The following is a 21,965-nucleotide window of genomic DNA, read 5'->3' as shown; positions in this document are numbered from 1 at the left end:
TAATATACATCCCAGAGTTACATGAACAGAATGTGACTCTATAAGTGTAAAATTAACTCTGCTTTTGCACAAAGTCTGCTAACACCAAAACATTTAACACTTTTGAATTTGCTGTGTATCATCATCTTCTTTAGTGGCTTTGACAAACAAAGGCCTATAAAGTCACATTGAGGGTTTTTAAACAACAATGCTCTTCATAAAGACCCTAATGACTCTCATGCTGGGAGGGGAGTGAGATCCATCTGCATCCCAACGCAGTTTTGAATAATAAAGCTCCCAGGATGGGAAGGGAAACGTCTCCAACTACAGAATAGGAGTCCAGTTGTTCTGTTCTTTCATGTTTTTTTCCGTCTTCATGGTTGATATAAAATAAACCATAATTTACACAAAAATGCATCCATTGTGTTTGGCTTTTTTGTCTCTCTCTTCTGGGGCAAGGTATATTAATTATCTTCACTGTGTAAAAACATTTTAATTCTCCCATAAAGTTGTTAAATTAAGAATAAAAAAAACTTTATGGGAGAAATGTGGGGGGTAAATGTGGAATAGAAGGAAAGAAAACAGAATTAACACATCACAGAACAAAGCAAACATTATGAAGAAATTATGAAAAAGATTAAATAAATTTAGAGACAGTGGTTTGGAATTATATTAGACCATGAAATTCCAAGCTGTTCCCTCTTTAAAGACAAACAGATAGACCTTAACTTCATTCAGAATCTGTAGGAGGAACTGGGTCAGGAGCGACTGAGACCAGAATCTGAAGCCTTGTACTCGCAGCACACAAACGTCAGGCTGCTAACAGAAGTCTGTGGTGCATGACGCCAGTAAAAACACACCAAGTTGGTTTGAGTTTTTAAAAGTGCACCAAGTACATGTGAGTAAAGGCATCAGCTTCCTGCGCAGAGGAACAAGGCCACCTTTCATCCCTGCTGCTCTCACACCAAACATGATGACTTTTAACAGTAAAATAAATCTAAAATGAGACACGGGCTTCCAGCAGGGAGGCTGAAAGCGTTCACAGATGCCCAGCAGGGGCGCAGAGACAAAGCTCAGGAACTTCAGGCTAACCTTCATCGGGCGGAGCGGCAGGAGCCTGACGCAGCACCATTATCATCCACAAAGCCAGTATCCGGCTTGCATTATAGATGAGACATCTTCTCAGCTTCATCTCTGACAGAGGGAGCAATCCCCACTCATAGCACATTCCTTTTACCACCTATCTCTGCACCTTCAGACACCTAACAGCTACGAACCTGCTGATGTCCCTCATGAATAACCAACGAGCACGCACCCATCGGGCTTTAACCAAAACCTGCACGCAGACGTGGTGGAAATCTTAACCAGCGGTTAGAAAGCACAGGATGTGTGGATGCACCTACCGCGTGGAGCGCTCCCTCGTAGAAACAGGCTCCTGGAACGACAGGAAGGAAGACGCCGTTAGAGCCCACACTTTCAGTCATGAAATTAATCCGTTATAATTCCCTCAGATGCTCTCGTCAAACAGAAAACGAGGGAAGAATCGATTCCCTTCGGCCTGAGAGATGAGTTTTCCTAAGCTGTTTGTGTTGCTGAGAGCTGTCGATATCTGGAAGTTATCAGAACGTCTCAGCGGCACAAATAAAAAAAAAAATACCAGGAGGACTCTGAAGCCTTGTAGATTATTGGCTCAAAAACAAATCCGTCCTGATCTAAAGATGTGAAACTAAATCACAATCATGTCAGAAAATTTAGATTTTTGAATTATGAACAAACACCAAAGGACATTAATGTGTTTACACCTTTGGTTCCTAGTTTGTAGCTTCTTCTGTGTGTTTTTAGATGTAAATTCAGCAAATCTTCAGCTGTTTTATCCCCACATATATCAAAATGTTCAGCTCATTCGGGACATTACAGCTATAAATTTTGTTTAGTGTAACTTTTATACTTTTTTTTTATATTTTACTTTGCTTGCACTGAAAATGAACTTTTAAAATCCTTGAAAAAAGGATGTTTTTTGAAATCTTAATCTATTTTTAGCTACTTCTTTTAGCTTTATTTGCAGCTCTAATAGTTTTGCTACTCTTTTGCTCATTTTAGCTTGTAGCTAATTCTAGCCTTGCATGCTAGCTTGAGACAACAAAAGGGCAACGAATATTTCAGGTTCCAACAAAGAAACTGAAAATATGGATGTTTTAATTAAAGTTTTTAAATAGAAGGAGATATTTTTGACACAAACATCTTGAATCTAATGACTCATCACAAGCTACTTTACAGAAATCTTAAGGTTAGTTAACTTTTAGCCTGATGTTTGTGAGGCATTTTGTCCATTTTTCTCCTTAGATTTGGTTGTTTGAACCATCATGTTTGTTTTAAACACAGAAAGACATTTTCCTAAAGGAAACCAACAAGAACTCCTCTTATGAAAAATATTTGTGCCTCGTTACAATTTCTCTCAGCATCGTTTGAAAATCTGATTATGGAAACTTCACAACCCAAACAGTAATTCAGAAGACAAACTGTGTGTTGATGGAGTAAAATGATGACATTCAGACACTGAAATGATCTGGTTCAGCAGCAGACGTCGACTTTTATTTCCCCGTTTTTAAACCACCCCCTTCATTTACTAAAGGCTTCAAATTTCTTGAAGGAATGCGTATCGGCCACCACCTTTCAGGCCAAAGTTTAAAACGAAGATCCCACGCGCTTTATCTGTGCTCACAGTGTGTGCTGCGGATGACTCTCGGCTACTACCACACCAAGTTTCAGCTCAACATCCATAAAGCCGACAGAGTTGTAGCCCTTTTTGCGTTTGCTAAGGCTGATAAGCTTTAGCGACCATCTTGAGCTGATGAAGTTAATCATTTGTGGACGTACCTCCAACGGATGTGTTCTGAAGTTTTATTAAAATATGTTAATTAGTTTATGAGGTTCTTTGCTAACAGACAAACACACTCTTTAGAAAACAAGCCCTTTTTATAGATCAAACTAACCTTAAGCTTTTAATGCTTTTCTCCGTGCATCAGTGTTAAACTAAATTCTCTAATGTTGGTTCAGCTTCTTATTTTTCCTTATTTTCTCTAAACTCTTTGTCTACAAACAGAAGACTTTCAGCTGTCCACAACAGGTAAGATACCCTTTAAAAAAAGATCTGAACTACCCTTTTCAGGTGAGCAGAGAAATGCACTTCTGTGCTAATTACAGCTAATTAGCATTCTGCTAACAAAAGCTAATGATCCCACCAACAAATTTACTGTAGTTTCTTTACAAAAAATCAAATCATATCAACTTTGCTTTAATTTATCCACCTCAAACATTGCTTACAAGCATTTTTCTGAAGAAAGCAGAGATCTGGAAATGTAGATACTTTTACAAACCATTTGGCACAACTACCTTCATCTGTGACACCTGAACCCCTGATGGATCTTCTCCCAGTTCGCTTCTTCCGCCCTAATTAAAGGATTTATTTGTTTACGTTCGTCGCAGTGGGAACGTTGACCCTTAGAGCCTCTGTGGGAAACAAAAAGCATGCTTCTCTTGACTGAAACGGCAGGTTGACGATCGGGTCATCACGTAAAAGAAAACACAAACAAACAGATGTCGGTTCTGCCCCAGGTCCGAGCTTAACAGCGCAAGACCAGAGAAATGTGAGCCGCCTCGAGGGAAACTAGACCCAGAGGTAAACATTTATTATGATGCTGAAAAAAATAAAAACAAGAGGAAGGAACAAGAGTCAGTTTTGTTCTCATAAAAGTTGCCTGAAAGTAAATCTGTTTATGACCCTGCTGCCTCATGATTTAGCGTCTTTATGAGGCCGTGTGGCAGAAGGAGTGCTCCGCGAAATATAACCTGGCACTTTAATTAGTTCAGGAGGAAAAAAAAGCAGCAGGGGGTTTACGCCGCACCTCTGCCTGTGATGAAAACTGCTTTAAAATAAAATAACAGCTCATGTTTTCAACCGCTGCTGACATGCGTGGGTTAATTAATCCGTCGCATGTTGGAGACTTTCAGAGTGGGAGTCACTTCATCCAAGTATTTAATATGACCCAGTAAAAAGAGTCTGTATTTACTGTGAAAGGTACAAGAAGATACTTTTATTTTTAGTTTTTATTAAGCTTTACTCCTATTGGAGTGACAAAGAGGTGTCATCTTTCCAGCAGTTAATATCTTACCTGCTGTAAATAGCTCTCTGATATCCAAACTCTAAATTTTCAGCCTTTACTTCGCTGGCAGTTTAGCGTTACACGATATTCTGGCAGAAACGTGTGACTTTCTATGCACCGGAAGTGCTACAGCTAGCTGCTGCTGCCATTCGCTCCTGCAGTTGACCAGATAATTCTGTGTAAATATCCATGTAATGTAAAAGGTTTGCGAAACGGCGCCGCAACCCGTGTTTATCCACGGCAGTAACTCACTTTGGTCTTGGCTCACTTCGGACTAGCCATTAGCTCATCAGTCCAGTCGGAATTAAACTATTCTACGTCACTCGATCAATCAAACTTTATTTATAAAAGCACCTTTCATACAGACAGTGTAACGCATATAGAAAATGTAAAAACATGAACTCCAAAGTCTAAAACTTAGTGAAACCGAGCCAATAAAAAAGTGAATAAATATTTAATACAAATAAAAATAAAAAGTTACTGTTTTTTCCTTAAAAATATGTATAAAGGTACTCAAATTTAAGTAAAATAAGTCAAAATAAATAACACTTCAATGACTCAAAGTAGAAGCACGGTAAAAACCAACGAGGCGAGCGCCGTAATAAAAAAAAAACGGTTTTAGTTCTAACTTTAGGTTCAATCAGAGAGAGAGAGTTCAAAGAGCTATCTACAACAGGTAAGATATTAATTGTTCATAACCTTTCAACAGAACTCCACTTCAAAAGAGCTGAGTCTTGTTTTTGGATTTTCTGACAGCTTCAGTTCTTCCTTTAAACTCGTCGCTGAATAAAAGTTGGATCGTGTGGAAGATGGAAACCAACAGAAGCTCCAGACAAGAAAAACACGCTCAGATTATTTTTTAAATTTACTGAAATTCAGGATTTCAAACAGCTTTTTTTGTGATGGAGTCTCAGTTGTCTCCTCGGTCCGGTAATCACGGTCTAAATGAGTTTCATCATCTCGGCTTTGAAAGGAAGATGCATCAAATCCAATTTCAATAAAAATACTGAGCTCTCACAAGTTTTACCACAATTTAACTAAAGTGTTTCAGGATTTTAAATCATCTCTCCCAACATTAAATTACTGGCTCAATATTTTTGAAAGCTGAACAATTTCAGCACCACAGTCAGTCTGAAACGAGCCTCTCTGTTCTGTCTTCAAATGTTCAAAAAACAGATTTATGCTCATCTGGTAAATGTGAGTTAAAATGACAGATTTTACTCCTCATCATCTACCGCCGAAGGTGAAAGACTTGAATGGTTCTCTGTGTGTGTGTTCGTTTGTCTGTAAGAAAGTATCTCATGAATCACTGAACGAATTTCAATGAAGTCTTCAGGAAGTCGTCATTGGGTTGACGTCTACAACCGATTAACGCTTGGACCCACTACCAAACAAAATGGCCACCACAGCAAAGCAGTCTTAGAGAGACAAAAGTGGAGTTAACCTGAAAACAGAGCCTGTAAAAAGTATTCACCACCTTGGATGTTTTAGTCACTATTAAAATAAATTGGCTTTTTTGACAAAAAAGAAATTAAAAAAAACCTTCTTCCAAGAGTAATACCAATTCAATAAAACTATGTAATGGTAAATATTTAACTGCTTAAATATCCCCCCTGGATTTAGGTCCGACCTTTCACTCCAGAACCTTCATCCTGTTGTCTTTAAACCATTTCTGTGTAGTTTTCTCTGCACGCTTCAGGTTTTTGTCTTGCTGGAAAATCTTCTTCCAAGTCGTAGTTCTTGTGCAGACAGCTCCAGAATTTTCCTATATTTTGCAGCATTCATTTTACCCTCCATCTACAAGACTTCCAGAGCAGTTTGCAGAGAAGCATCCCCGCAGCGTGATGCTGCCACCACCATGCTTCACAGTGGGAAGGGTGAGTTTGTGGCGACGCAGTGGTATCCGCCGAACACGGCCAGAAAGCTCCGGTTCGTTCTCATCAGACCGCAGAACTTTCTCCAACACGCCGTCTGACATTTAATCTGCATTTTCTCGTCTTCGTCACTCCCCCATGAAGCTCGGACCGGTGAAGGACAACAGCTGTTGTATTTACAGTCTCTCCCATCTCACCTGCTGAAGCTTGGAACGCCTTCAGAGGGTCTACAGGAGGTCTTGATGGACTCTCTCTCGGTCACTCAGTCTGTCAGGACGTCCTGCTCTTGGCAGATTTACATGCGTCCCATATTCCGTCCATTTCTGGGATTTAACAGATCTCCTAGGGGTGTTTAGGGACTTGGGACTCCTTTTGTTAACCCCTGACTTGTACTTTTAATAATCGTTTTACCCGAGTTGAATCAGGACAGTCACTTTAAAGGGAGAATATTTAGGCAGACATTTATTTTACACATTTTGATTTAATTGGTATTATTTCATCATTGAGGGGTTTTATTTTAGTCAAAGGCTCATTTATATTAAACCATGACTGACACTGAACCAAACGAACCACTGGACAGATTTCAAAGAAACGATGATTGGCTGCACAACTGATTAACTGATGGCATCAACCCCATTCAAGATGGCTGCCACAGCTAATTGACCTTAGTCTACACAAACCTGAGCCTAAGTATAGTGTGGTGGTAGCTGAACTCTGACTAACAGATCAAGCAAGATGTCGCCTGAAGGTTTGACCAAAATGGGAACAAATCCATCAGTTCCCAAAATGAGATGACCTCCGTCTAAAGCTCTGGCATGAAGGCAGCAGGCGATATGCATTCCCACATGGAACATATCTAAAGTTTTGAGTGATTATATTTCAACTCATGGCTGTTTAACGGCTCCTGATCCAGGTGTGACGACAGCTTTGTACGTCAAACTGAAACTTAATAAGTTTTGGTGACTCTTAAAATCGATTTTTGGTGGGATTTAAACTTCAAAAGCCTCTTTCAGGGCGTCGAAATTAAATCAGACCCCCTCCGGGAATACTTACGAGAAGAAATCACAAAGGTGAGAGCATGGGACTGCAGAGAATAACTCTGCAGACTACAAAGAAATTGAGATCTGACAAAAAAAAAAAAGCACAAATCTCATCTTCTCTTCAAACTTCTGTCCACGGACACGTGTTCGCCACCTGCAGCACTAACCGGCGATGGCGTTTCAGCGTTTATAGCCTCGTTTCTCTGCCTGGCAGTGCCGACAAGCTCTCTTTTCAAAAGGAGAGGAGGCAAAGACGCTTTATGAAAGTTTGAATTTCATTGAGGCAGGAGCTGCCAAGCAGATTGGATTCATGCCGAGATGAAGACAGAAGCGGGCGGCTAATGATTTGGTGGTGGGGTAGTGGTGGTGGGGGTTCTGCAGCAGGGAAAAGTTTTCAGCCTCTCTCTCTGTTCCCACATGTGACCGGGCTTTAAAATGTTCTGGTGGACTGAATGGGTCGGTTCAGTCACAGCTGCTCAGATCTGCTTAAGATTCAGCCCAGAACAGTCTGAGGGATTGGAGCTCCTCAGAGGGGAGTACTGTAGCTGTTTGATTTGATGCGGCGTGATGAATATTTCAGAGGCGACGAGGGACCGGTTCCAGTCTTCCGATATTCAACTCCATTTTTCTTTTTAATGCACATCGGGTCAAACCAGACAACGCGTCACATGCTGCATTTTCTGCTCCCTTACAGCCTGGTGACGGATGTTCTGAACCAGATTATAATCTGAATCAGATGGGAGATTATTCAGCTCGTTACTGGCAAACTTAATTCCCTCTTTGAATTCTCAAAGTGACTTTGAAGTTTTGCCGATTCGCAGATTGGGAGATGTGAGGACTTTTCATTAAATGAGACGCATTTTTTTTTTTTATTTTAGATGCACGGCTTGTTTCAAACAGCATATCAGTGGGTAAATTACACTGCAAACCCCAGTAGAACAGCTTAATAAAATAATTAACTTACCACAACTTCAATATTGGGAAAAAGTCCCACATATAGGCTGTACTCAGGCTAAAGTGTTTTGTATTATTATAGTTGTTTTGAGTAAATTTTGGGAATTTTTACGCTTTGATGACTTAAAACTAATTTGTTATGTTGCCTTAATTGATTTAACTTGACTTGATTACAGTAAATATGAGGTTGTGCATCAATAAACCTAAGTAAATACATTTTATGTTTCTGTAAAATGAGCTTAGTTTCATTTAAACAACTCAAAATGGCTGATTATTGAATCCAGACAGAATAAAACCTAAAACTTTACTTTATCTCAGCTTGAATGCAGGGATTATGTAATTAGAGGGTAACCAAAGCACAAATTATAGCATTATTTAACTGAAATGACTCCGTGAAGTTAAGCTTTCCTAATTTTATTCATACATGTAAATTAAATATCTTGAGCAGTTTTTACTCGGATTAATGTATACTTTGAGTTAAGGAACTCAAATGATCCAAGGCAATCGGTTGAACAGATTTATCAGGTTTTACAGTGTAGGAAAGGTCTGATGTGTTGATATAAAGATGATAAATTAGAGTTTTGACTCAAGGTTGGCTGTATTTCTATAACAAACCCTATAAGACAGAGCAGTTCTGGCTCAGTCACGTCTTTAGGTGCTGATTCAGGATTAATTTCTCCTTTGGGAATCTCTAAAATCCTCTAGTTTTAAAGGATGCCAGTGAATGGCTGCTCGGGGACACTTGTTCCAACAGAAAAGTTATCATTCCAGTCACAACTTTCCTTTCATCTCTGCGCCATCAGACCGAGGCTCTGCCGTGCACACAGCCCCTGACCTACATAACTAACTGCTGAGGGTTTAAAAGAGACCAGAAATACCCACCCTGAATCCCTCTGGGGACCGTGAGGACCCCGGTCAGAGCGCCAACAAAGATCCACCATCCGGCCATGGTCGGAGCGGGCGTTAAATCCAGGTCCGGGAGTCCGAGAGGAGAAACGGCGGCGTGTGCGTCTTCAGTTCAGACAGGATACTCTCTGGTCATCATTCGTGTCCTCGAAGCAGACGTAAGATCCAGTTTTGTGGAGGTTTGTTGTGTTTGCAGGGAATCAGAGCCGGAGCAGAGCGAGAAGGCGGCGCGCCGGTGCCCGACTCCTGAGCGCTGCGCTCCGGGGCGGGAATGCGGCGCGTTCCGGTAACCTGGAGAGGGACTTCCACCTCTCCTTCCCTCCTTCCCTCGGATTGCTCACTGCTCTGAGGGGTCACGGATAAAAACTCCGAGTTCAAACAATCCTGGGTGCTGTCTCCTCCCCAGCAGCTGGGGCGCTTTCAGACACCGAGGATCATGACGGACAGCGGGGGAGGCGGCGGGACTTTCTGCGGTGTTTCAAACCCGCTCCTGGTCCTCCTCCTCTCCTGGAGGACGTCCCACCTCCGTTCCGACTGCCGTCCCCCCCCCCCTCCCCGTCAGATATAATCTGACATGATGGGGACTCCTCTCCTCTGGGATTAGGGAATTAGCGTAGCTCCGCAGTGGTGTTTGTGGAAGATCATCCGAGGGAAACATCACTTTAATCCCATTTACTGCAGAGAAATCTGAGTTTACGGGAATAATAAAACACCTCCATGTCCCCGCAGAGTCCCTGTGGTGGTTTGATCTCATTAAAACATCACAAATAATCCCACAGCTGTATTAAAATGAGCCTTCCGCCTCTCAGTCACCTTCATGTTTATGTGTTTTCAGAGACCTGAATGTCACTTTACGCTTCTCCCGTTCACTGCTGGGACGTTTTGTTGCCTTTATGTCACATAAAACCTTTTTACTACTCAATGAATGGTCTCCTTGTACCCCACTCCTACTGTATAGTGCAGCTTTATTATGGGGAAGGTTCAAAGTGAGGGGACGGGGTCCACTGATGGGTCCAAAACATGGACCAAACGGGTCAGTTTCACAGACTTTTAGGTGGATTTTTGTCACCTTTTTTTGCGTTTCTGCATCATATTTTATTCTTCAGATGCAGGAAACTTTGTTTTAAATTGGTGACAAAGAGACAAACACGCTTTTAAGGTCATTTTAAACAGCAGATTTAGGTTGTTTTTCTGATTTCTTTCCCCTCGATTACCATTTTGAGTTGTAAATTAATCCTGTTGACGTTGTTTTCTGCAGCCAAACTCCCTCAAATGACTTCTGGAAAACAGAGCTGTAGCTGTTTGGATCAAACCATTAAAATAATAATAACATGTGTGATATCCTCAGAGCACATGTTGGTAAAGACTCAGCTTCTGCTGCACCGAATCTCAGCTCAAAGTCTGTAAAACCGCCCGAGTTTTAACCACTGATGTCAGCGGCGGCAGCCATCTTAAATTAGGTCAGCTGTAAATGTACATCTGATCATTACTTACTGAAAGTTTCATTAAAATCTGCTCAGTGGTTCATGAGATATTTTGCTAACACACACAGGCATAAACATTAAGTATTTAACATATCTATCATGTTTTTATTCATGTTATCATTATTATAAACTGTATGTTGTCATTAAAGTGATGTCTGTGTTTAAGTCTCTGTAACTGATTAGTGAGTTCATAACACTTTCTCAGCATCTTTTTCATATTTACAGGATGTTTTAATTTACAACCAGCGGCAAAAAGTAGGGAAAAAAATGGGATGAACTTTGACCTCTAATGTGTGCGCAAAGAACCGGAATCAGTGACTAATTTAGGAAATTATTCACGCTTAAAAGGTCAAACTTAAACTGGAGGTTAATCACATTTCTCAGACATTGTAAGGTACAGATAAATAAAGATTTAAGACAACTAACAGGATGTTTATTTTAGCTGTTTTCAGATGATCTGAGAGCTGAATAATCTTCCTCCTGACTGACGGTCGAGCTGTCTGAACTCATGTCTGTAAATCAGATGGTTTCTCAGATATGGAGAATCGTTAACACCTTAAACCGTCGGGTCGATTTAATGCAACTTATTCTGAAGTTTAAGATCCTAATCTGTGATATTTATCAGCAGAAATGTCTCTTCTTCTGTCTGTGATAAAATAAAACAGTAAAAACACGAGTTTTAGTCGGTGGGAGAGTGTCATCTGCTCGAACCTTTCTGTTTTTAATAATAATGTTTTTGTCTGGAGTGTTAGTAAAATATCTCATGAATCACTGGACAGATTTTAATGAACTGATTACCAACAACTGAGTTTAACCAATTAAAGACGGCTGCCACAGATAATCGATCTTAGCCAGCACATAAATGTCTTTAACGCAGCCAGTTTTACAGAGACGGAGCTAAACTTTGGTTTGGTAGTAGCTGAGAGTTGTTCTCAACAAATACTCTGAGGGGCAACAGCTGAGAGGAGAGCTGCATGAGAGGTAACGTTTACAAGAAGATGGTTCTTTAGTTTAAAACTACAGCATGAATTTATTTGTAAAAAGGTCTCCATTTCTGTCTGTAGTTTAAAAAAAAACAGTTTTAGACTTTTTGCACAATTTTAACAAAAACTATAAAGTTTTATGACATTTGGTGACAAGTTGAAGTAACAAGGAGTGAATTTCTGTAGGTTTGTAAAAACTTTCAGCTTTTAAAAAGTAGATTATTTAAGGATTATTGTTCGTTTCTTCGCTGGTTTTATGATTTTACTGAATAAAAACAATATGTAGGACTTCAGATCAAGTTGTTTTTGATGCAAAATATATCAACATTTTGTCATTATCCTACTAATTTGTACGTTGTATATTTTTACTTCTATCAATGTGGTCACAAATATGTAAAGCACATTTTTTTTTAATTTATAACATGAAGCCTCGTTTGTTTTCACACATGTTTAGTGTGTAAAGATTATTTGTCTTACTTCTACATGCATGGATGATCCTCAAATTAGCCACAACCAAAAACAGACACAAGCAGTTGCACTTTTGCCCACCTGTCACCGTGACAGGTGATAACTGAATGCTACTGAAAAACTTTTAAAACAATTTAAACCAACATATTTCTAAAAAAAAACCCTAAATGGCCCAGACAAGAACATTTAAAAACCCTGCTTGTCAGCGAGGAAACTCATTAAAGCCACTTTCATCAGTTTTACTGTTTACACAGCCTTCGTTGCCTTCAAATCCTATTAGAATTAGCTGTTGCAACAGCCCGATTTCCCCACAGGGAATAATAAAATGTCCAACTCAATCTTACAGTATAAGTCAACCTGAGGGGCGTCAGAGGACGGATGCTGTAAACGGTCGTGGTAATTCAACACACGCAGGCTGGAAAGATAGCAGGGCTGCTTCGTCGCTCCGGGACACGAAGGTCCCATTTAACTTTTTGCTGCAGCTCAGATTAACGTTTCAAAAGATGTCTTTTTTTAAACATTTAAAACACCACGTCGTCTCTGTGCTGTTGTAATATATTAAAAGTGGTTTCAGAAAAAGATTAAACACGAAGGTTTAACTCCAGGCCTGTTTATCGATTCTTAAACACAAATTAGTTTCACGAGGAAATCAATTTAAGAGAAAAGACAGTTGGAGAAAGTTAAGTTAAATTAGGGTAGAAAAGCAAAGACAAATGGACGTTTACCAGCATTATTTAGCCTCTTTTATAGAATTAGGGCATCGGTTTTATGTGTGGGGGGGAAACAAAACCAGATGAATGTAGCTGCAACATAAATAAGTGGTGTAAACAGAACAATGAGTTGTAACATGGATCATAAATTATAAAGGATCTGCTTAACAAACCAACATTCACTTCAGCAGCATGAGGCAGTCCTAAATGAATTTTGGCCTATGTCTTTATGCCCGTCTGTCAAATAATTTGACATTAAATCAAACTTCTCCATCAGTTTAAGAAGCAACAAGTTACAGAAAGACAGCAGCTCTAATCTGCAGGAAGTGGATGTTGTGTAAACATTGCCTCCTGGTGTTCATATGGCTGTATTACACCACATCCCAGAGGAGGCAATGAAAACTGAATAAAATGTGTTTGGGCATTTATAGATTTGCATAATTTCATACAAGTAGCAATTAATGTTTTATATAACCCATCTTATTTCACATTGTTGTATTTGATTGTTTTTCTACATTTATATTACTACATTTGTGTTCAATCCTCAGAAAACCGAAGCACTGTGAACATATCAACACGTAAATTTGTGAAATTATTAAAAATGTAAGTATTGGTTGTTACAGAAAATGAGTGTCAGGTGTTTTAGGTAATAACAACAGTCTCTAACACACACAGAAACAAACAGAAATGTGTCAGAATCAGCTTAAGGATGGCAGGACTGTGACTTGTAAGCTTCACATGATGTAGTTTATGCATTACTAGTTTCATTAGAGGCAAAAACCAGCAAACAGCAATTCATGACCACTAACAGCCGTATGATCAGTTCGTAAATAGATATTTTCACTCACCAGAGGAGTCTATTTTTGCAGAGACTTGTCATTAAAATCCCGCAGATCCTCCATCAGCAGGTTTTCAGTTGACAGCATTTCCAATGGGCTCCTATTGTGGTGTCAAAAAGGAGGTTTTAACTTTCTTCAAAGTGGAAAAAAAGCCTCAGGACTTGTGGGTTTTAGCATTTTACCACTACCAAACCAAAGTTTTTTTTTTATAACCAGTCCAGGTGTCATATTCAGCAAAAATTAGGCACAGAAAAACAGTAAAAAACTAACGGTTGGATGCTAACCGGTAGCCATTGAATTTGGTATGCTAACCGTTAGCCGTTTTTTCTTAGTGACCGGCGTATTAAATCCGCCATTTTATTACCTGTTATTTGAGTGATAACGACTATTTTTATTATATGAGCGTCTTCATTTTTGAGTCTTTCCTCCAGGTTTATAATTTTTAAACTGACGCTCCTAAAACCAAACGAACGTCGTCCATCTTGTGAGCGTCGTAGAAACGAACTTCCCGCTTATATCGCTGTGCCCGGCTCTGATTGGCTAACTGGCTGACAGACCGGAATGATGGACCAATCAGCTTTTAGGATATGAAATTACGTTTTACGGCGGAAAAAAACGGGAAGATTGCCCATTTATCGTCGGTAAACAGTTTATTATGCTATGTATTACACACTTACTAACTATTTTTATGTCTATGCCACTTCCCATCAAATTTGCCGTTAAGAAAAAATAACCACTGTGAGCATGCGCGTTTGTGTTTAATTACTGTGACGTAACGCGGAAGTTGAAGCTTGAAACAAGTCGGGCGCCCCCTGTAGGTCAGCTGTAATATAGGTTTACGTCCATATAAGCTAATGGGACATTTACCTGATTAAACAATAAAAAAACTAACTTCGAACTATTTTTTTTCTGTCGCTGACCTATTTTTTACATTGCTGATTCATGTTTAAATAGAAATGTTTCAATTACATTGATTGAACTCACAGAAAAAAGTCAAAATCAACAAAACGGGAACCATAAAATATTATGATACACTGATATTATAACACACAGTAAAGAAGAACATATGTGGAAATTAAAAATATAATGTAACTGCATGTTTTGAGTTGTTTGACCAACACTCTGCAGCAATACAATGATTTTTAAAAACTAAAACAGATGTTAAGGCTCCTCACTGCTGAGTAATTATTCAAAATAAGAGCTTAATGTGCTCCAATAAATTAATAAAAATCAACTTGGAGAAGTGTGTTACGCCAAGCAGATGTATTTTTGCAGCTTATAAGAAGAGAATTAAAACAGTTAAGTGCAACATGACAAAAAAAAATGACCTAGATATAGAAACTGAGTGTGGGATCATTTAAATATGAATAAAAGAATGACGCACCGCGCTGCCACGCTCGTTCTAAATAAAACAGAGCTGCATAATTTTACATAAGAAACACACTGAAACCTCCAGACTCCCTGTAAGAGTTTCCAGAGACTTCTGAACTCGCTGCGGTTGAATATTAATCAGCATCGCTGCTCTGTTTTGTTCAACGCAGAGTTCTTGCTCTCTAAATAAAAGAACATGATCGGGAGTAACAACAGAAACTTTATTCGGTGCAGTGATTATATACAGTCTGAGAAACAACTTATTCCTCGTTTTCTGGTAAAATATCTTTGCTGTTGAACTCGACATCCTCGCTGGTTTGACTGGAGAGGGCCGCTCGCTCCACGAAATGTCCTGGAGAGAGAAGAAAAATCACTGATGTATCAACCAATTTTACCTAAATCATTTTACTCTGTTTCATTATTTTATCATTTGCTTCACCTGCTTTTTATTTGTGTCATAGTCTATAGATGAGAAATTAGTTTCTCTGCTCTCTGAAATTAGTTTCAACTCTTTGATATGTTGAAAAGTGACCTGTGTGCGAGTCAAAGACATATTATACTGATTTTTAAAGAACTGAAGCCAGCAGGAGCTGCCATGTTGGATTTTTTGACCCTGAGTCACTTCCATTATGGTGTCCCATGAATGTTTTTAAGCTTAAAATAACTGATTTCAATTAAACGTATAAGAAAACTGAATATTTGAAGATACAGCAGCTTTGTTTACATGGAGGGGGCGGGACTTAAAACCAGAACACAGAGAGAATTGGTCCGGTTCCTGCTTCAGTTTCCTGTCTGTAAATATATCTGTGGTAGAATTCCCTGACAGAACGGTGATGGTCCTCTCTTTCACCTCAGGATCGTTTTCTGAAAGTGCAGAACAGGAACATTCAGAACCGTCTACCTCTCACTGGGAGGGCTTTTTCTGTTGTTGTTGTTTTTTAGTGCGGGGCAGAATTATCTTCCATGCTGGTGGCGTCTCCACAGCGTTTACAAACGCGCAGCTTGTTAGCTGTCGAGAACAACGAGAAAAGTTTAAATTTTTAATAAAAGCGGCTCAGTCAAGCAGAGCGCCGCCGCCTGCTGCGTCCGAGCGCCGCCGCCTCACTTCACGCTGCAGCAGGAAGCCGAGCTTCCAGCTTCCAGGATTTTCTCCAGAGGGAAACGACTCCAAGTTTGGGTTCCGGACACAAAAACTTCCCTAACCTTAAAGATTAAAGTTCCAACTTTCACTTTTGATTAAATATTGGTGCATTTTTACCACCGCCAAGGAGGTTGTGCCTGTCTGCCTGTGAGCTGTAAAGCCTGAATATTTGTGATCCTGAAGTCCTTCCTGTTGGGCATCGAACAGCGAACTGAAACTCGATTTAAAACTTAAATAAAACCAATAAGAAAAGCAGAGGAGCTCTAATGACAACTTATCTAATAAACCTAAAATCAATTAGCTTTAAGATCATTTAGGTTTCAGTTAGGAGGCATTAGAGGATGATTACACTCTGAATCTTACTGTCGATGTTAAAGCAGTAAAAATGGAAACTGAAGCCAGCTGCTCAAACTGAGGTTTTTAGTAAACGTTGAATATTTCTGTCCTGTCGTTTTAGGACATGAAGTTTGTGCATCTCAGTCCGGTTTGAATCCAAGATCCAGCTGAAAATCATTAAAAGACTTTAATATGATGCACATTTTACCTGTAATTAACCCTGAAACATACGGTGTTAAAGAGGAAAAACCTCCACAAAAAGAGCTAATACTGAGCTAAATATTTCAGGATGTTAGAGAATAAAATAACTCAAGAACTTAAAAATAAATAAAGGGCTCAATAATTACACTGATCTGCAAAATACTCCTTTCGCTTCATTGTTTCCATTATTTCTCTAAACTATTTTATTAGTGTTTATTTTAAATTCTGGATGCAGTTTTTATTTTAAAATATTTTAAAGCATTTCTTAAAACTCATCTCTGTTCTTTGGCTTCTGACATGTTGACTCTTTTAGTTTAGTTTAATTGATTTTATTTGTTTCTTTATAGGAATTAATTTGTTTTTAAGTGTTATTTATTGAAATTTGGAGTGCTTTGTTTTTACATTTTACATTTATTCATTGTGTATTTTTCTCCTTTTGTGCAATTTCTTCCTTTTCACATTCAAAGCAGCAGTTTGAAAGTTTATTAAACTGACAATAAATGAGTTAAAATATGAACAACTTTAAGCTTTGAAAGTCATTTCTGTGCAACAGACCAACTGTTTGAAAAAAACTCTAATTAATTTTTTGCTCAAATAAGATAAAAAACACTGACATTTAATTGGAATAAAAACTAAGAAAGTTTGGAATAAATGAAGGAAGGACGCCTGGCTGTGTGTTAATAAAAGTCTTGCTCCTGTTTGTTTGTTTGGCAGCAGAGCTGAAAACTGAGAAAATTAAACCCTTACCTGCATTAAAACCTTCTTTTATCAGTTATTTCAGTGACTAAAATCACCCTACAGAGCGGTGTTTACCCCGACCAGCTGCAGCTGACGGAGGAGGACGGGATGGGGGTTCTGTGTGAACGTACCGAGGTCCGCTGGTCGATGTGAGCAGACGTCTGACAGGACGGCTTGCAGGTTGGCAAAGATAAGTTCGTTGGGCATGTCGAGCTACACGGAAAAGAAAACAGCATGAAATTAGGTTACAGCGACTTTAATTAAAGGAACAAGTTTTTAAACCAGTGAGTCTTTTCTTTTTTTTTCAGGTTTCCTGTATTTCTGAGTTGGAGAAACATTTTAAAAGGCACTCATTCAACGTTATTCTGAACTCAATCAAATGGTGCCGTCTGAAAGAGTTTTCCAGATATAATCTGTGATTCTGGAACGCGGGTCCACGCTCAATGTAAACAAAGCACTCAGCAGAACCCGGTGAAAACCACGTGGAAGTCTGAGTGTCTGACCCACGTCAGGCTGGCCGTAGTCCGTGAACGTGGAGGAATCAGACAAGCCTGGAACCTCAAGGGCGTTCGGGTGGAAACATACGAGCAAACCTGCCACTCGAGCGACGCAGGCAGCTGCCGGGAATAAACGCCGGGGATCAAACTGGAAGGCCGAGCTCAGCGTTCTAAATGTCTTCCAGAGGAGCAAGTTTACTTCAGTCGAACGCTAACATACTTTACTCAACATATCTGAGCGTGAACACGAACTCAAACAGCTCTTCCACGGTCGGCGCCGGGATTCACCTTCCTGTCAGATCAGCTGTTTCTGTAGTGGTAGTTGGCAGCAGGTTATAAATTTAACTGCAGTGTGATCAGTTTTCCAGTCTTTGTGACTTTAAATCAAGGCCCACCAAAAGCTGAAACGCTTCATTAAAACTGACTAAACATTTGTGAATTAAAACCTCAAAATACACCAACATTTTCTGCATAAAATGATGCTTCTTTAATATAATTGTTTCTCTTTTCCTTTTAGGATTTATTTTAATCGTGACAACGTGTAAACAAATGGTTTGCTGCCGTACCGTGGCTATCTGCGTCTTCACGACGCAGTCGTTCTCCACCATGTACCCGTGACCCGTTCTGAACAACTTCAGCATCTTGGGAATGTCAACGCCAACCATCCCTGAGCGCAAACAGAAAAACAACCGATGACGACATTCATACATTTACATTTCATGCATTCAGCTGTTCGAATTACTGCAAAAACATCAACGACTGTTCGATAAGAAATAACACAAATGACAAACATCTGCTGCGAAACATGGAGAAACTGACTCTTTTCATCAAAGACTGATCTTCACAGCTTTTATTTTTGGAAATAAACCTCCCAACCTTCCTCCTTACAAACTATCAGCCCCATTTCACCTCTTTTGCTCTTCGGGAACTTCTTCCTCAGCTTGTTTTTTAGAGGCAAAATCTTCGGCAGCATTTCAGGAACGGATATGTAGAAATCAGCTGAAATCTGATCATCCAAGATCTGAAAAAGAACAAAATCATTCTGATTAGTTTTAACAGGAACAAACTGTTGTTTACAGATGTGTGTTTATATAAATAAAACTAGACAAAGACATAAATATTTAAAACCAGCTTATTTTTCCTTTAACTCAGCCTGACTCTTCTCTTTTTGCTCAACAGTAAAACTTTCCACACACTGATCTGTTAGAAGTAAATATAAACTAATTAAAGGCCTGATATTCCTTTGCTAACAGGCAAACACACTCAGACACAGACAAAGATATTTTTACTGCATGCCTTTCACCTTTTGGCAGCAAGCTGTAATGAAATCTAAACCATAAAGTAAAAAATACTTTTTTATTTTCCTTATTTGAGCGACTTACGGGCTGAATGAGCTCCTCTCCTCCAACGAACGCCGCTCCGTTCTCCTGAGCAGCTTCCACTTGGTCTGGATCCTGCAGAGGAAGTCAGACGAGTTCTTTAACTCTGGTTTCATGGCCTCAGAGTTTACAAAGATCTCCCCAGAATCATACACCCAAGTCACGAACTACAAACTGTGCCGCTTGGCATAACCCTGAGTCAGATTTTACAGCCTCAGGCAAACAGAAAGACAAATAAAAGATGCTGCTTCTGCACATTTAAACACAAAATTAAAACAATTAATCATCCTGGGACACACAGTTCCCCATGAAATGAAGATGAAGCGAGGCTGATGAGCAGGGAAAAGAAAAGCCTTTACCTCAGTGAAAACTACAACTTGGTTCACCTCCGTCTTGAAGGGGTGGGGCAGGAGCACGGTGCTGACGAAGGGGTCGACCTTTTTCTGTGAGGAGAGGCAAAAACAGGTTTGTTGTGGTTATGAGCAGTCAACGAGTTGCGGGGGGAGAAAAGAAACGAAGGACGCCAATCAAAGCACGAGCGCGGCTAATGAAGCGTCGGAGTGCTGCTGATTTATTCTGAACATCAGTTCGGGGGGAGGCGGCGCTCCTCTCTCAGTCCTGTGATGTGGAAACAAGCCGGTGGGGCTTTTATTTCCTCGGCGTCGCTCCATTTTCAGCTGACTAACCAGAACTGCTGGAGCTGCAAAGATTGATGCGTTATAAAGATGTTTCAGATTAGTGGAAGTGAGGTGCGACAGAAAAACTGAGCAGGAAATATGAAACCAGCAGACGTTTGCTGGGTCGTTCTCTTCTGTTCCCGTGAATAAAAAACAGCGTCGCTCGCCGCCTTTCAAATCAGACTTTTAAACTAAGATCATTGTTTGCTGATAAACGACAGTTTGGTTAAACCTTGAATATAACGATGTTACAAACGTCTCAGAGTTCGTGTCGTTAATGACTCCCAGCTACAACCACAACAACTTTTAGCTCAACATCTCTTAAACTGGCTGACTTTCAGCCATTTTTGCGTTCTGAACGGTGAGTTGGCTGTGGAGGCCATCTTAAATTGGATTGACTGACAAGTTTTTCTTGTTACCTTTTTCTCCAGTTTCATGTCAAGCTTCAGCTCAACGTAAACGGGCTGACTGAGGGGGGTGAAGTCCAACACCTGGAACCTCTTCAGCAGGTCGATGGCCTCGGCTGCACTGTGGACAGTCGGGGGATAAAACTTCTTCACGTAGACGTCGTCCACGGGTGCCCCCAGACCAAACGGCTTGCGTCTGTCACGGATGACCCTCCTCTCTTTCTTCACCTCCGTCTTTGAATCCTCTTTTTTGTCTTTCTTTAGAGCTCTGAGAAAGAAAAAAAGATGTGAAACTAAAAGAAAGGGTTGTAGTTCTGCAGCTTTTAAGCAGAATGAAGTTAGTTTGTGTAAAACAGGAAGCAGCTGAATGAAAATCTAAAGATAAGAAGATTTAAAGGAGTTTTTATTGAAGTTAAATTACCTGACAGCTGCAAAGGTCCTGATGTGTGGATTCTTTGGTGCGGTTTGTGAGACAGCAGCGTAAACTGGACCGCCGGAGCTCAGCAGCTGCCTCCGACATCCTGCTAAAACTGGATAAAAACAAAACGAAACATAACCACAAAGTTACAGCTCATCACTTCCATCGAACCCGGAGAAATGCTGCTCCGGGTCAGAAGAGTTTGGACAAACTTCCTTATGAAAACAGGAAACTGATAAACTAATGTTTCCAACAGGAACTTTTATTGATGTGAAACATGAGAATAAAAGTTTTTTTTGTGTGTGTGTGTGTGTGTGTGTGTGTGTGTCAGGTTAGCAGGCGTCTTGCTTCAGAGTAAACAACAACTGAAAGCAGCCTCGCTAAACTCAAACCTAATTCTGAAAATAAAAAAATTCTAAGGCCTGAAAACCCCCAGGGACCTGATTGGGCAAAGGAAGGGATTTTACCACTAGAGAAATGTTCATATTTTTATTTTTGTGAAAAACTGGAAAGAGCTGCAGGTCAAAGGATTCAGGCCCAAACCACCACAGAATCTCCTCCATGCATCATCGTTGGGCTCAGTATCTAAGGCGTCTTTGACTGTATTTAATATGGAATAACCATAACCCTAACCCTCCTTTAATGGGTTGGTATTTTGGTCACAAGTTATGTTAAAATTAATTAAAATTTAAATTTGGAGATGAAGTGCAGAAGGGGAACATTTAGCTGCTTTTTTACCATCTTGAGAATCTAAAGGACACTTAAAAAATTGTTATATCATAAATTATCTGTAGCATAACCCAGACATTTTAGTATTTAACTGGACATAATCTGAGGATAATAATGCTAAAAAAATAAATAGCTTAAAACCGGAAGCTCATTTTATACGTTTTATTATTATTTATGCCCGAAAACATTGACGGAAACTAGTGTTACTGTTAACACCACCTTGTCTGTTTAACGCAGATTTAGCCTATTTTCGAAATAAGCTTTAAAAATTGGTGAAAGAATCGCACATTTCAATTTAAAACCATAAGATGAATAACTGACCTTTCCACACAGCCGACGCGCTGGTTGCCATCTCTGCAGGTCCTGTTGTTGGTCCGTGTGAAAACAAAGGCTCATTCAAAGGTTCCGCCACCGAAAAGAAGGCAAATCTTCATTCAAAAAATTGGCAATTCTTATTTAATTTATCTAACATGGATCATAAAAAAACTTTTATTAAAAAGCTCATACTTTGCAGGGATTATTGACTCACAATCTTACATTCGCCGTTCATTTTAAATCGAGTATTACTTTATTACATTTAAAAGTTTGATTTAGAAGGACGTTTAACCGTGTCAACTAACTGGTTTGTTACTGTTGTAGAGGAAATTAAACAAACAATAAACAAATCACAT

The 21,965-nt window shown here is 39.6% G+C and overlaps 2 protein-coding genes across 3 annotated transcripts in view; both read right to left on the bottom strand.

Moving 5' to 3' along the window:
- Positions 1-9,392, bottom strand: part of fras1 (Fraser extracellular matrix complex subunit 1) — a 207,701-nt gene extending 198,309 nt beyond the window's left edge. For both annotated transcript variants that reach the window (XM_037976630.1, XM_037976661.1), the window contains exons 1-2: positions 8,893-9,392; positions 1,383-1,414 (exon numbers count right to left, since the gene is read on the bottom strand). In XM_037976630.1, the coding sequence (XP_037832558.1) occupies positions 1,383-1,414; positions 8,893-8,959 (99 nt within the window). In that variant the 5' untranslated portion in view covers positions 8,960-9,392. The remainder of the gene's footprint in view (positions 1-1,382; positions 1,415-8,892) is intronic.
- Positions 9,393-14,971: 5,579 nt separating this feature from the next.
- On the bottom strand, positions 14,972-21,741 carry mrpl1 (mitochondrial ribosomal protein L1). The gene is made up of 9 exons (XM_017427869.2): positions 21,616-21,741; positions 20,569-20,677; positions 20,160-20,415; positions 19,423-19,506; positions 19,067-19,138; positions 18,594-18,705; positions 18,251-18,351; positions 17,319-17,400; positions 14,972-15,123 (listed from the first exon to the last, which is right to left on the bottom strand). Exons 1-9 carry the CDS (start codon positions 21,644-21,646, stop codon positions 15,032-15,034), a joined length of 939 nt encoding a protein of 312 aa, XP_017283358.1. The 5' UTR covers positions 21,647-21,741; the 3' UTR covers positions 14,972-15,031.
- Positions 21,742-21,965: the final 224 nt, after the last annotated feature.

Source organism: Kryptolebias marmoratus, linkage group LG1, assembly GCF_001649575.2.
Source record: "Kryptolebias marmoratus isolate JLee-2015 linkage group LG1, ASM164957v2, whole genome shotgun sequence".
NCBI lineage: Eukaryota > Metazoa > Chordata > Actinopteri > Cyprinodontiformes > Rivulidae > Kryptolebias > Kryptolebias marmoratus.
Note: the sequence above shows the minus strand (reverse complement) of the source record. Positions and strands in the feature narration are given on the sequence as shown.

Excerpts from the sequence above, each read along its gene's own strand:
- mrpl1 (XM_017427869.2), bottom strand. The coding sequence starts at position 21,646 with ATGGCAACCAGCGCGTCGGCTGTGTGGAAAG. Across the intron at positions 17,401-18,250 it reads TGAAGACGCAGATAGCCACG|CTCGACATGCCCAACGAACT; the intron begins GTACGGCAGCAA and ends TTTTCCGTGTAG. Across the intron at positions 15,124-17,318 it reads ACATCGACCAGCGGACCTCG|GACATTTCGTGGAGCGAGCG; the intron begins GTACGTTCACAC and ends TTCTCTCTCCAG.